The 15,117-nt window shown below is 41.3% G+C and overlaps 2 protein-coding genes across 2 annotated transcripts in view; both read right to left on the bottom strand.

Annotated features, from left to right (window-relative positions):
- Positions 1 to 15,117, bottom strand: part of LPCAT2 (lysophosphatidylcholine acyltransferase 2) — a 108,681-nt gene that overhangs the window by 22,117 nt on the left and 71,447 nt on the right. The gene's annotated exons all lie outside the window — the stretch shown is intronic.
- Positions 2,277 to 3,026, bottom strand: CAPNS2 (calpain small subunit 2). Its single transcript, XM_007947152.1, has one exon. The coding sequence runs from the start codon at positions 3,024 to 3,026 to the stop codon at positions 2,277 to 2,279; it is 750 nt and encodes a 249-aa protein (XP_007945343.1).

Raw genomic sequence — 15,117 nt, 5'->3', positions numbered from 1 at the left:
CGGGATCGGGCAGTGTTTCGTTCTGCTGTGCATGGGGTCGCTATGAGTTGGAAACGACTCGACGGCACTTAACAACAACATGAGTTGGAACCAACTCGTCGGCAAGTAATAAACAACAATCTAACAGGGAGACTAATATTAATGTGTGGCTTCTGGCAGCAGCCTTATTACTTCTGTAACCACACATGGTCTAAGTAGCACACCCAGCTGAAACAACAAGTCCCTTGAGGAAGGGGGATGTGATCTCCGCACTTGGAACAGTTTGGAATCAAATGTATTGGTATTTCATAAGTATTAGATGGTGATGATGGTGAAAACAGAGGCCAAATGTCAACTTCTCCAAATTTCACTGGGAGTTTCTAAAAGGCAGCTGAGGGCTGTTAACAGGCCAGTTACATAATTTCCATAGTTACAATTTTCTTCTGAATAAGTCAAAAGAGAAAGGGAGAATTTATCTTTCAACTTACGATAAATTTAATGGATTCCCTCTCTCCCGGGCTATTCTGGCCCCTCCAAAAATAGCCTGGACGAGAGGGAATGTATTAAAAAACAGAGACGCAGGAGGAGTGGAAACTAGTTAAAGAGCAGGCCGAGGAAATGTACTCCAGAGTGCAGCCTCTCTCGTCCAAGTCCACTTCGCAGCAGGATTTGGGGTTCCGGCTGTCCTGCTACCGCAGCCTGAACCCAAAGTATAAAGCCGAACAAGGGTATACACACAAGCAGAGCGTGACCACCGGTTTATGGGTGCCAGTTTCTCAGGATCCTTATCCTTCTGCCCCTGGGCACTGGCAATACTGACTCTCCTAGCTCAGCCTCCCGTTCAGCTGGGCCAGGTTTCAGAAATCCTGAGACAGTCTTACTTCACGCGCAGTGACTCTCAACCTTGGCTGCTCACGAGAACCGCATGGGGAGCTTAAACATACTCATCTCTGGACCCCACTTCCAAAGAATCTTAGTTAACTTGTTTGGGGTGGGGCTCAGCCATCAGTACGTGTTCTTAAAGAGCTCTCCCAGTGACTCTAAATTGCAGCCCGGGCTTGAGGACCACTGTAATCAAACACCAGTGATATTTCCTTTATATTTATTGCTTTATATCCCATTTAACTGATTACTCTGTTTTTCTTCTTTTCTCTCTTTACTTTTTTCCTGTGTATAGTTTTCAAACAGAAACAAAAACAAAAAATAACTTTACTTGCTCCAAGGCAGGGCAAGATATGGCAAGAGCTGAGCATGCCTGATTTTGTATCAAGTACACATAAGAGTGATGGTGTTGATTAATTAAAGCTGCCAGAAACATCTCGAACTACTGGTACACCCTTTATTCCCCAGTGCCCTTGACTCTCTTTAGAAATATTTCAAAACAAAACAGAATTGCTATATGCTAATTTTCTGAGGCATTCTGGTGGCGCAGTGGTTAAAGCATTTGGCAGCTAACCAACAGGTCGGCAATTCCCACACACCAGCCGCTGCGTGGGAGAAAGATGAGGCAGTCAAGTCTGCTTCTGTAAAGATCTACAGTGTTATAAACACTATGGAGCCATTCTACTCTGTCCTGTACGGTCACTGTGAGTTGGAACCACTCAGTGGCAGTGGGTTTGGTTTCATTTTTATATGCTTATTTCACTAGAGAAACAGGACTATAAGAATTCTAGAATTTTAGATAGTTGCTCTACCCTAATCCACTACTACCCCGACATGAAATCACTTAATTTCACATTTATGATGCTGCTTCTACATGGTTCAATAGGGAGTTTTCCTGGAAAGCACTTTTTATTTTTACTGTAATGGAAAGACCAGATGTGAAATTAAGAGAAAAACAGATTTGGAACTTTCCTTCTCACCTTTTTAATGGGAAAAACTTACCTCCTGAGTACATCCTTGATTTATTTTAGGACTTTTTCAAAATTTCATTCTTAACAACAACAGCAAAGTTCCTACTCCTTGGAAATTATTTACCAAATAAGCAATAACCATTAAATATCTACTCCGGGCCCTGCCCTGCAAGCTCCCCCATCCCGACATTACCTATATAAAGTCTACGTGAATCCAGTATCTCAAAAAGCCAGTATACAAACCACTCCAATCACATCACTTCTCATGAAAAATCTCTTTTAATCAAGCAGTAAAAGGTGCCGCAAGCTCAGAGACAGAAAGAACAGTGACAGCTGGCCAGGGACTGACAGCTGCAAGTGGGTACCAGCAATCCTAGGGACAGCACAGCTCAGGTCCTGGCAGTCCTGTCCTCCAGGGTCGGGCCAGCCTTCTCAGTGCCCACTTCAGGAATACATGGTCAGCTGCAGCCATTCTTGGATAGACACCTGAATGAGGCCATCAGCATCTCGATCCAGAGATTTGAAGGCACGAAACATGGCATCCAGGCGAACGAGGCAGCTGATGAAGTTGTTAAAATCCATACTCCCATCTTCATCGGCATACCGGCGGATAATCATTTGGTAGAGTTGTTCATTCAGCTGGAAGCCTGCTGCCTGTATAGCCCCTCGCAGCTGAGAGCTTTCCAGAGACCCAGAATGGTTGCTGTCATATTGCTTATACACACATTGCCACTTCCTGATGTTGTTCCACAGATACTTGAATTCTTCAAAGCCCAGCTTCCCAGTCGTGTCACTGTCCATGGCAGATACAATGCTCCGGCATGTGTCCAGACTGAAGCCATCGGTCTTCAGATCTGTGTGCTTAGCAATAACTTTGTTGAGAATATTCATCAGGTCAGTGGCACCCACCTCCATGTCCGGTCCAGCCAGTTGCACAAATTGTCGCCGAAACCGCTTAACTTCCTCACTTTCGTTGGCCTCCACGTTGGTGAAATGCTGCTGAGTGGGAGGCGGTTCTGGAGTATACTGAGCTGCTGCGGCCTCACTGATAAAATTCACAATTCCTCCAACTATCCCTCCTATATTTCCTCCTCTTCCTCCTCCTGCTCTCTGACCTCCTCCTCCAAGAAGGCCTCCGAGAGCTTCTCCAAGACCTCGATCAGCCCCTTCCAACAAAGCCTTTGCAAGAAACATGCTTTCGGTTTAACGAGCAAGTGTAAAAGCTGTCAGAATCTTGGAGACGGTACGGAGAGAGCTGAGATGGAGTCTAAGTAGCTTACATGTGGAAGAACTGGCTTTTCTCTACCAGCTTACATTGCACCACACCCCGTATGATGCCTCACCTTAGATTTGAGTTGCCTGAATTCCATTAGGTCCTAGAACCTGCCATTTTTTAGAAGGCTTCAATCAAACTGTTTCCAATCTTCTAGATAAATATTCATAAACTATAGCATGGCTAACCCATTCGAAGCCATAATATTTTCAAAAGGAAAAATATAAATATATACATTATAAGAACATAATACGTATTATATAAAATGTTATAAAAACTGTACCAATACAAAAATGAACATTTCTAGAGTTCATTGATTTCTTAGTTCTCTCTTTCTCTAAGCACGTAAAAGATGATATGCATTTTCCTAGCAGGAGAAGGTAAATGTCTCATGAATTTCTTTTGTAAGGAATCTTCATTGTCAGAGTAGAACTGAAGAATTCTTGGACATTGGAAAGATATCTACCTAATCCCCTTACAGAAGTTCTCAAAATTCAATATGCTTAAGAAAAACTTGCAAGGGGGATTCTTATTAAAATACAGGCCCCCTGAGGGCCCAGCTCCAGAGGTTCTGATTCGGTAGATCTACTGTGGGGCCCATGGATATACTTGGTTAAAGCCTTGAAAACCCCCTGGAGCAGTTCTACACTGCACACATAGGAGCCAACATGAGTCGGATTGTGTGAACTGATTCAACGGCAACTAACAACAGCAGCATCCCTGATGACTGAATCAGAGTACACGCCCTCCCATGAAGTATTTATTGATGAAGACCCAAGACTACAGCCTTCAGTATGGATTACAATTCAACATAAAGAAAATAAAAATCCTCACAACTGGATCAATAAGCAACTCCATGATAAATGGAGAAAATATCAAAGTTGCCAAGGATTTCATTTTACTTGGGTCCACAATCAATGGCCATGAATCAGCAGTCAATAAATCAAATCATATATTGCATTGGGCAAATCTGCTGCAAAAGACTTCTTTAAAGTGTTAAAAAGCAAAGATGTCACCTTGAGGACTAAGATGCACCTGACCCAAGCCATGGTATTTTTAAGCACCTCATATGCACGTAAAAGCTGTACAATGAAAAAGGAAGACTGAAGACTTGACACATTTAAATTATAGCGTTGGTGAAGAATATTAAATATACTATATACTGCCAGAAGAATGAACAAATCTATCTTAGTAGTACAGCCAGAATGCTCCTTAGACGTAAGAATGGTGAGACTTCACTTTGCTTCCTCTGAACACATGATCAGGAGGGACCAGTCCATGGAGAAGGGCATCATGCTTGGTGAAGCAGAGGGTAAGTGAAAAAGAGGAAGACCCTCAATGAGATGGATTGACACAGTCGCTGTAACAATGGGCTCAAACCTGTCTATTAATTGTGAGGATGACACAGGACTGAGCAACATTTCATTCTGTTATACATTGGGTCATCATAGTCGGAGTCGACTCGAAGGCACCTAAAAACCCTTGATACCAAATATACCCAGTGTACAAGTCCTCCAAGGTCTCTAGAAGGTCTATGGTGAACTCAGGAAAAGGTGACCAAGAAGGTGATTCACAAGTGACTGAATCATTACATTTGGGGCCTCAATTTCTAGTCTGCAAATGATGACAACAGTATCTCACTTTACAGTTATTCAATCCAATTTATTTTGTATCAGGGCTTGGGCTCACTGCTTAGGATACAAAAGTGAACACAACAGGAATGCTGTTCTCAAGGATCAAGACAATCCACAGACAAGTGGTTATAATTATACTCTGAAGTGTTACGCTCTTATTTCTACTTTTACTCCTAATCCATTACATTTGCTTATAATATGCATTGGTATTCGAGTTTCATAGGACTCCTCTGAAAGATAACAAAAATAGTCCAGAAAAGGAAAGAAAAACATAGAGAAGGTAAGCTACTTAACCTGAAGTCATACAGCTAGTACTTTGTACTGTCTTATCCAATCAGTATGGGTGTCCAAAGCCCTGTGGGTGGCAAAAGCTGTTTGCAATCAGCTGCTAACTCAAACATGGGTGGTCCAAACCTCTGCAGCAGCTCCACAGAAGAAAGACCTGGTGACCTACTTCTATAAAGATTACAGTCAAGAAAACCCTATGGGGTAGTTCTTCTCTGTAACATATGGGGTCAATTCAATGGCAGTGGGTTTGTTTTGTTTTGTTTTATGGTACTCAAAACAGGGAGCAATGAATTATGCAGAGACCCAGGAAAGGAGAATATTTACTTACAGAAGAAATAGTGTGTAGGCCTGACTACACGCTGAGTGCGAGTTCTCCAAATAGACAAAGGGATATGGAGAGACAGTCTGGTAAAAACACACAGGAGCTAAAGCAGGTGAGGTATTCCAGAGAAGATGAATAGTCCAATGTGACTAGAGTCCATCCCTGGACATGACAGGAGATAAAGGCAGAACAATAGGATGTGATTGGATTGGAAAGGACTTTGAACAGCCATGTGACAGAGTCCATTCCACAGGTAACTGTAGGAACCACTACAGGCTCAAAAGGGGATTAGATGTGAAATTACTTTGTAACTGTAAAACTCTAGAATTCAAGAATGATTATTGCCCCTATTATTAGGGAGAGAACAGTAGCTAGAAGGCCTGCTGTTTAGGACATTGGAGCAATGTCCCATCTTCTTCTGCCACACCCAGTGATTTGTACAAAACTCTCCAATGACTGGTTTTATTTCTCATGAGTACAATGAAATGGCCTCTGTGAACACAAAAGGCCAAATGTCTTCCTTAACCACACCAAAAAAAAAAAAATCACAGAAGGACTCTCTTCTTTTAGGGACTCACAAGGGGCCATCTGGCCTCAGACAAACTGAAATCCATTCGTAGAAGCTTCTCTCAGAGGAAATTACATGAGTTTTGTTTTTATAATATTGCAAATTAACTCGATTTCATCCACTGCCATATAAAATGAGTCTCCTTACGACTATCTGAAGTGTTTTCTGCTGAAGTTTAAATCCAATTCCTCTCATTTATTTTCTGTGAAGATGGAGGGCATTTGGCTAACAGTTTCTCATAAGCCATCAGAGAATAAAAGACTGTTATTAGATTAACAAGCCTTTTTCCTCTGGACCATTTAACCCCCTAAGGCTATTTATTAGAACATTAATAGCAACTTTAGTTGTCATTTCAGGGAACTCTACTATCCAGAGCTGGAGACACAGGTTAGGGGAAGAGGCTACCTCTGATGGATAATTTAACCCTAATTTGAGGAGAAAGAGCTACTGACCTTAAAAATATTTGTATGGTGACATATGAATGTTCTTGTTTTGTTGTTAGGTGTCATTGAGTTGGCTCTGACTAAGAGACCCTACGTACAACAGAATGAAACACTGCATGGCACTGCACCATCTTCACAACCCTTGCCATCTATGCTTGAGCCCATTACTAATGAATATTCCTAGCAGCATGATTTATAATATCTATAACTGGGCAAAACCTAAATATCCACCAACTGATGAATAGACAAAATGGGGTATATCCATACAATGGACTACTATTCAGCAATACAAAAGCACAAACTACTGATACATGCTAAGGTATGGATGAGCCTCAAAAACATTATGCTAAGTAAAAGGGACACAAAGACCAGCTATCGTATAATTCTATTAATATTAAATATCTAAAAAGGCAAATCCAGAGAGATAGACAGTAGATTAGTGGTTGCCTAGGGCTGGAGGGTGGGCTGATGGAGTTAACAGTTAATGACATGAAAGGTCAATGGGGTAATAAACATGTTCTAAAACTGACTTATGGTGATGACTGTACAATTTGATGAGTTTATAAAAAAATCATTAAATTGTACACTTGTAATGGGTGAATTATATAATACATAAAATATGCCTCAATAAAAGTATTAAAAAAAAAAGTCAATGGTGAAAATTTGTAGCAAAAAGAACACTGAGCTAGGAGTTCTAGTCCCTGTCCTGCAATTAACTAGCTGTGTTGTCTTGAGCTGACAGCCTTCTGCAAAATGAGAATGGATAATTTAACACCAAAGGTCCCTCTAACTCTAATATTCTGTATCTAGGTTTGAATGTGCCATGAACCAGTGACAACAGCAACATTCGTGAATGGAGGTTAGTTTTCTTCTGGTGCCCAAGCCTTTTTTAGGGTATGTAGGTATTAAATCTTTCTTTAAGTCTGGTTCTATGATATTTAAAAACATTCTTAATTGCCCTTATCTCTATTTTGATATTTTTAAAAGTATTCCTGATGCCTTTTTTCAAAGGTATTCCTGGTGGCGACGTACCTGTCAAGTACGTTGCTCTTCCAAACAGAACTCCAAGATGCGAGACTGCACCTGGTGTAAAGGTAACAGAAGAATTCACCAGTCCCACTTTGGGTGAAGCCCTTCTGTCAAGTGGGGTTTTCACTTAACCACAATGTGATCTGGACCAGGCCTTCCTAATTTATTGATGAGAATGTCATGTTGGATGAAATCAAAAGCCTTTCTAGAGTCCATATAGATAGTATCTATTTCTCTTTCCTTATAATCTTGGACTGTCACTCTATCAGAGGAGGAAATTAAATTGGTCTGCACAATCTGCCATTTACAAAGCCCTGCTCTTTACTTTCATGCTCCTGGAGGAGGACAGTAATCACTCACTGGCTCTAGTAAGAAAGTTAAGCTTTAATTGTTGCAATCTCCTTTCTATTTCCTCTATGTATCTCCCATCTTACAAGAAGAAGCCAAAAATAAAGTACATAATTCTCATGATGAAATGGATATTTCTAGTGCAATAAAACGTGCCAAGACATAGTATTCTGATGGGCTAAATGGGGCATGAAGTCAATCTGAGAAACAAAAGGGGGAACAGTCAGACATACAGGATCACTAAACTTTCAGGACAATGTGTACAGCTGAATACAAATGTTCATCTGCTCGACCCAGAAAGGTATGTCTTTTCTCTGCCAATGATATAAATTGTAGGGTAGATTTCATATATCAAATCCTGATTAACTGGGACTGGAATCAAGACAAGTGCTTTTCATATGAGCCACAAGATACTTTATTATACATCAAACCTGAACTGGGAATTTAAAGAATAGAAGACTTTATTTCCAGTCACTTAAGCCACCTAAATGCCTTGTCCTACCTCTCAGCATGAGCAGAAAACTGCACATGACAGCACTCTACCTTGTCTAACAGGAACGGGCAAGCAAGGATGCTTGTTGTTGTTGGCACTCAAGATCTAAGACTTGAACTCAAACCAAGAACAGAGCAGACAAGACGAAGTAAGGATAAAGAAACACATTCATTCCACCAAATGTAAAACAGTGATAACAGAGCTGTAGAAGTTTATAATAGCCAAAAAGGCTGGACCATGTGACGTGTGTCAGACGGAACATTAAGCTAATGTACAACCAACATCTCCTGTCTAATATTTAAACAAAGAACATAGTAATGAGAGAAGAACTGAGTATTAGTTAGAAGGCAGAAATGGAGAAAACCAAGACCATTTTCAACCTTTTTTACAGGATAAAAGTAGCAGCCATCTATGTGTATCTTACTACGTGGTGATCTATCATGTGCCTAATGGTATTAGTAAAAAGAGAGGACTTGTTCCAGACTACTCCTGAGGAATTAGATATCACCATCCATCATTCTATTCCTCCCATCTGCAAAGATGGCTCATACACTAGTTAGAACTGTGGGGGGTGGGGGGGACAGCAACAAGAGGTAGACACATTAGTCAAGATTCCAAGTGATCTCCTTTAAACTGGCTATGGAGTATGCCACAAATTAACAAAGGTCAGTATGAGCACCAACTGCAGTCTTCCAATGCAGTCCTTAAACCCACTGTATGCTTTGTTTCATCAATTTATAAAATATAGCAGAGGTCAGCAAACTGCAGCTGGCGGGCCAAATCCAGCCAGGCACCTCTTTTGTAAATAAAGTTATATGGAAATATAGTCATTTACATTCATTTATATATTGTCTGTGGCTGCTTTCATACTATAGTGGCAGAGATGAAGAGTTGCAACAGAGACTATATGGACCACAAAGCCAAAAATATTTAAGGAGCCCTGGTAGCACAGTGCCTAATGCATCTGACTGCTACCCAGAAGGTTGGTGGTTCAAACTCACCAGCTACTCCATGGAAGCAAGACTGGACAATTTCCTTCTGTAAAGATTTACCACCTCAGAAACTCAATAGGGGTGGCTATGAGCTGGAATCAATTTGATGGCAGTGGGTTTGCTTGGGTTTTTTTTTTTTTTTTTTTGGTGGTGGAATGGTTAAGTGCTAGACTGCTAACAGAAAGGTTGGCAATTTGAACCCACCAGTTGCTCTACATAAGAAAGATGTGGCGATCTGCAACCTATAAAGATTGCAGCCTAGAAAACCCTATTGGGCACTTCTGTCACACGGGGTTGCTATGCGCTGACATTGCCTCAAAACAGTAACAACCTTTACAGGAAAAGCCTGCCAACCCCCAAAATATAGTTTTGCTGCCAAGGAGTATACATACTGTTATGTTTTGCTACAGCGAGTATACATAATAGTGTTATGGTGATGTGTGTCAGATGGACCATTAAGGGGTGTAGTGTAAAAGTGGGTATGACTTGTTACTAAGAGATAAGAGGCAAACACATGGTATACTGTCCAGCCAGCAACAAAGACTGCATATTTACTGAAATATTTTGAAGACTTTGCTCAATCACATACTGCTAAAAAACTAAACTCACTGTCCAGTTGATTCAACTCCTAGCGACCCCTCCTTGGGTTTCTGAGGCGTTATCTCTACGGAAGCAGATTGCCCAACCTTCCTACTGAGGAGTGGCTGGTGGGTTTGAACCGCCAGCCTTCTGTTTAGCAGTCAAATGCCTTAGGCACTATGCCACCAGAGCTCCCACATGGTGCTAAAGGAGGATAAAATGAGCTATGATGCTATTATGAACTTCGCTAGACATCGTTAAACTGTAGAAATGACTATGTTACCATATTTCTGAGTTAGCCAGGGCTGTTTCTTAATCCTTTTGAGTGTCTTTAAATCCCTTGGAGTATGCTGGTAAAATATCCAGTATTTAAAACTGATTCAGACATATCAAAAGTACTGAGAAGCCACTGTTTTAAGTCCTATCTCAGCTCTCAATTCTAACTCATCTGGACACTTGACTAATCACCAATTAGTCTCTGGTCTGCAGAGTTCAGTGCACATTCACAAAAATAAAAATTGCTAAATGAAACCCAAAAGTAGAATGGGTCTTTTTGTTTCCAAAAAGATAGTACCTCTCCAAATGCACTTAGCTGAACCAGTAAAGCAGACCATACTTCGGATCATGAGGCCACACTTCTGTTAGATCTTCAAGATGCCTGCCATCACATAGCTGAAAATCTAAAAGATATCAGAAGGAGCTGACTGGACAGTGATTTTTTTTTTTAAATAACAAATTGAGAGGAAAAACCATAATGAAGTTTTTGTAGATAAGGCACTTGAAGGTCAGTGGTTCAAACCTACCAGCCACTCCATGGAAGGAAGATGGGGCAATCTACTCCGTAAAGATTTACAGCATTGGAAACCCAATGGGGGAGCGGTTTCCTACGAGTCAGAATTGACTCCATGGCAGTGAGTTTGGTATTTTTTTTGAGCTGAGAACACTGGTAAGAAGGGAAAGTAAGAGCATGGTGGAGAGCTGCTCAGGTCTCCCCTCACCCCTAAAGTATCAACATAACCCATTAGACTCGGGGAGAGGAAAGAAGGAAGGAGAAAAGGATAAAGTGGGAAGGGGACATGGGCGGGGCTTATGGGAGCAGTTTGCACTGCAAGAATTCATAGCTCCAAAAAAGAGACAGGAACACTCCACCCTTCCTCTTTCCCACCCTTCCTCCCCACCCCACACCCATTAAGCATTGAGTTTAGCAAGATAAGTTACTCTGAGAGAAACAAACTGTGAAGTTATTGAACTTCCTTGCTTTTCCCATCAAACATCCCTTGGCTAAATCACTTAAAGAGACAGACAACAGACCTGGCATGGAACTGGGTATGGAAACAGTGTGGTAACAAAAGCACAGTCCAGTTTCTCAAAACAAAGCAAGTCTTCACAGGCACAGATATGCAGGTGTGTTTAAAATAAAAGACAAGAGAGAGGGGGAGAGAGGAAGGAAGAGAGAGAGAGAGAGAAAGGAAGATGAAATGAATTCGTCATTAATTTTTCAGACTATTTTTCCTAACTGCCAGTATGCTGGAGATCAAAAGAAAAGTGCTTTAAAGGCCAGCGGATGGTCTATATTTAAAGTGGAGCCATACCACACAACGAAGCAGAGAAAACTCAGTGTCAGTGCTGTGTGAGCAGATGGAAGCCGTCTATGGGAAATGTGAGTGACCGACCTGGCTACAAAGGCTCACCATTCTCCCAACCGCCTGGAGCCAACTGTTTGCTCTAGTTCAGAGTGAGTGAGTTTAGTTAACTGGGGGTGTTCACAAGGTCCCAGCTCAGGTATCAAATGCACCTATTATGAGACTGAGGGACTGCAACCAGGGCCACACACTTTGTGACATTCTTCCCAGAGAAGTTATTTTAATCCTTGGTTGACTCTCATTCCCCCTGCCCAAATCTCCCTGTGCTTAGAAACAGTGGGGGCTGCTGGCAGTTGTCACCAGTCATTGAAAGGCAGAAGTGGTATCATACCCACTCTGTAACTGCTAGCTACAACAGCTTGACACCTGAAGGACAGGACAACCTCCATGGGTGTTATTTTTTATTTTGATTAAGAGTCTCAGTGTGTACGATATCAAAGTTGTGCTGTAAACTTCCTCCTTGGTCCCTGCTACACGTCCCTCCCCATTTCCTCATCTCTCGTCCTTGTTTATATGTCCTGCCATATTCTTTCCTGTCGAAAGATTCGTGTTTATAGAAACTTTACTTAAAATTACTTGTATAGCTTCTAGAGCCATAGTGGAAGATGCTAGATAACTCTCACAGAAAGACTAGCAACAATACAAGTGAAAGAGCACCTCTGATGTCTTACCTTGCACATTTACATCCAATAACTTCTCCTTTCCACAAATCTTCATTCCACATTTAAGACACAACTATTGGCCACTTCTCATCCACAGCAAAAGAAAAATAAGGAAACTAAGACTCAGAGTAGAAACTAGTCTACAGAAACCATGGCCTTATCTACCCTGAGACCAGCTGAACTAGATGGTGTCCAGCTACCATTCTGTTTAGGCCCACAAGAGCTGGATCCTGACAGAAGAGGTGAAAATGTAGAACAAAACTCACATTCTTCAAAAATCGAGACTTACTTGGCCAGTTGAGACTAGAGGACTCCCCAAGACTATTATCCTGAAATGTTTCATAAACCTTGAGCCCAAACTACCCCGAGGTCACTTTTTAGCTAACAAAGTGGCTCGTAAAATAAAGAACATAGTACTGCGCTCCTTTAAAAAAAATCATCTCTCTGAGACCAAACAGTCAATAATTACTCTAGAGCAAAGATGAGGGGGGAAGAGGGCAGGGAGGTCCGAGTACTGGAAACAAAACATCCAGAATGGAATTAATGAGAATGTTGACATATTGTAAAAAAATGTCACCAATGTCATTGAACAATTTGTGTAGTAATAGTTAAATGAGAACCCAATTTGCTGGGCAAAGTTTCACCTTAAACACAATAAAATAGTATTTTTTAAAAAATCTTCATTATACTTTATGGTGGTGGCACTCCAATGATAACATTATCATTTAATGAATAAGTGAAGATTACTTGAATGCTGCAAGCAAGCCCAGAAGAGAGGCCGGGACACTACATATAAAAGGAGGTTGCTTAATAGCATCATGTTAAATAATTGCTCATCTATGAGGTCACAGAATAAGTCATTAGGACCATTAGTGTGCCCTGGGAAAAAACACAAAAAGCCCTCTCCTGGCTTCTGTCACCAAGCTATAATTTCTTTGCAAAATATCTTTTCCCAGTGGTCAACAGAAAACAAACTGGAACTTTTTGGTATCAGCCCAAATGGAATAAGCTCATGCCAGCCTCTCTCCCCCACTGATTACAACTAAAACCTCTGAATAAAATATAAGAAGCAACTACCTGTGCACAAAATACTACAGCAGTAGGAACGGTAAGGAAAGGCAAAATGTAGGCAACTAGTAAATGGTGAAACCATGGAGGCCTGAAGACAGCAGAACATTATCCTTAAATTGTTGAAAGAAAAGAACTGTCAACTCAGAATTCTACACACAGCAAAAATAGCCTTAGAAAGGAAAGCAAAATAAAGACATTCTCAGAGGAGAGAAAACTAAGAGAATCTGCACCAGAAGACCTGCACTAAAATAAATGCCATGTTGTTGTTGTTGTTGTTATTTGCCGTCGAGTCGGCCCCGACTCATAGCGACCCCTCCTTGGGTTTCCGAGGCAGTATTACTACGGAAGTAGGATTGCCCCACCTTCCTTCCGAGGAGTGGCTGGTGGGTTTGAACCGCCAGCCTTCTGGTTAGCAGTCAAGTGCCTTAGGCACTATGCTACCAGAGCTCCCAAAATGCCATAGGAAGTCCAAACGGCTGAAGGGAAATGACAGCAGACGTAAACTTGGAACTTTAGGAATGAAGGAAGAGCAGCCAAAATAGTAAACATCTGGGTAAATGGAACAGACTATTTTCTCCTCTTAAATTCTTTAAAGTACATATGACTGTTGAAAGCAAAAATGATAACATTGATGGGGCTTTCAATGTATGTAGATGTAATAATACAAAGGAAAAAATAACATAAATGGAAAACAGGAAACAGTAAATACAACATAGATTAGGTAAAGATCCTATTTGGTTGTAAGGATTCAAAGTTTTATATGAACTTGTAAAAAATAACTCTAAATAGACTTCAAAAAGTTAGTTGTATTTAAACTCCTAGAACAACCACTTAAAAATAATACAAAGACAAAGAGACAATGTTGTTGTTGTTGAGTCGGCTCTGAGTCATAGCAACCCCTGCACCAGCCTCATAGTCCTTGCTATACCTGAGCCCATCGTTACAGCCACCGTGCCAATCCATCTTGTTGCCAGGCCTTCCCCTTTTTCACTGACCCACTACTTTGACCAAGCATGATATCCTTCTCCTGAAGGAGACTGGTCCCTTCTGACAACATGACCAAAGTAGGTGAGATGAAGTCTGGCCATTCTCACTTCCAAGGAGCATTCCGGCTGCACTCCTTCCAGGAGAGATCTGTTAGTTCTTCTGGCAGTGCATGGTACTTTCAGTATTCTTCACCAACACATCTGAAAAGCATCAACTCTTCTTTGGTCTTCCTTATTCATTGTCCATCTCTCATAAGCATATGAGGCTATTGAAAATACCGTGCCTTAGAGACAACATAGATGAACCTTTTGCACGTACAGTGCATTGTCTGTGAAGGCAAACATTGATATATGGGTGGATAGATGGGTGGGGAGGCTGAACTATTAGGTATGTTTATGCACGGGGGGAGTGTGCCCATGACCATGTATAGGGCTGGATGACAACAGTTCTACAAGTGTATTTGTATGTTCTGTAAGAATGTCCACATATATAATAGAGCTGACAAGGGACAAGGTTGTAGTCACTTCTTGGCCACAGCCAGCTACTAGAGAGAACAAGTAGTTGGACCTGTGGGGCCGGGACCATAGTTGCTGGGGACATCAAACTCAATTGGCATAACATACTGCACAAAAACATTGTTCCACATTCTACTTTGGCAAGTAGCGACTGGGATCTTAAAAGCTTGCAAGCAGATATCTAGATGCAAAGATGGGTCTCTCCTTGTCCAGAACAAAGAAGAATGAAGAAAACCAAAGATGCAGGGAAACAATTAGTCCAAGTGACCGGGACACCATGCAATTCTTAGCCTATATGACTATGAGACCAGAAGAACTAGATGGTGCCCAGCCAGCACTGTCTACCACTCAGAGGGGGATCTATGTAGGAGATCCTCGATAGAATGGGAGAACAATGTGGAATGAAATAAAATCATTAAAGAAAAAAAAAAAGGGACC

The sequence above is a fragment of the Orycteropus afer genome, unplaced genomic scaffold (genome assembly GCF_000298275.1).
Source record: "Orycteropus afer afer isolate SDZICR_OR568_19922 unplaced genomic scaffold, OryAfe1.0 scaffold00009, whole genome shotgun sequence".
NCBI classification, from domain to species: Eukaryota; Metazoa; Chordata; class Mammalia; order Tubulidentata; family Orycteropodidae; genus Orycteropus; species Orycteropus afer.
Note: the sequence above shows the minus strand (reverse complement) of the source record. Positions and strands in the feature narration are given on the sequence as shown.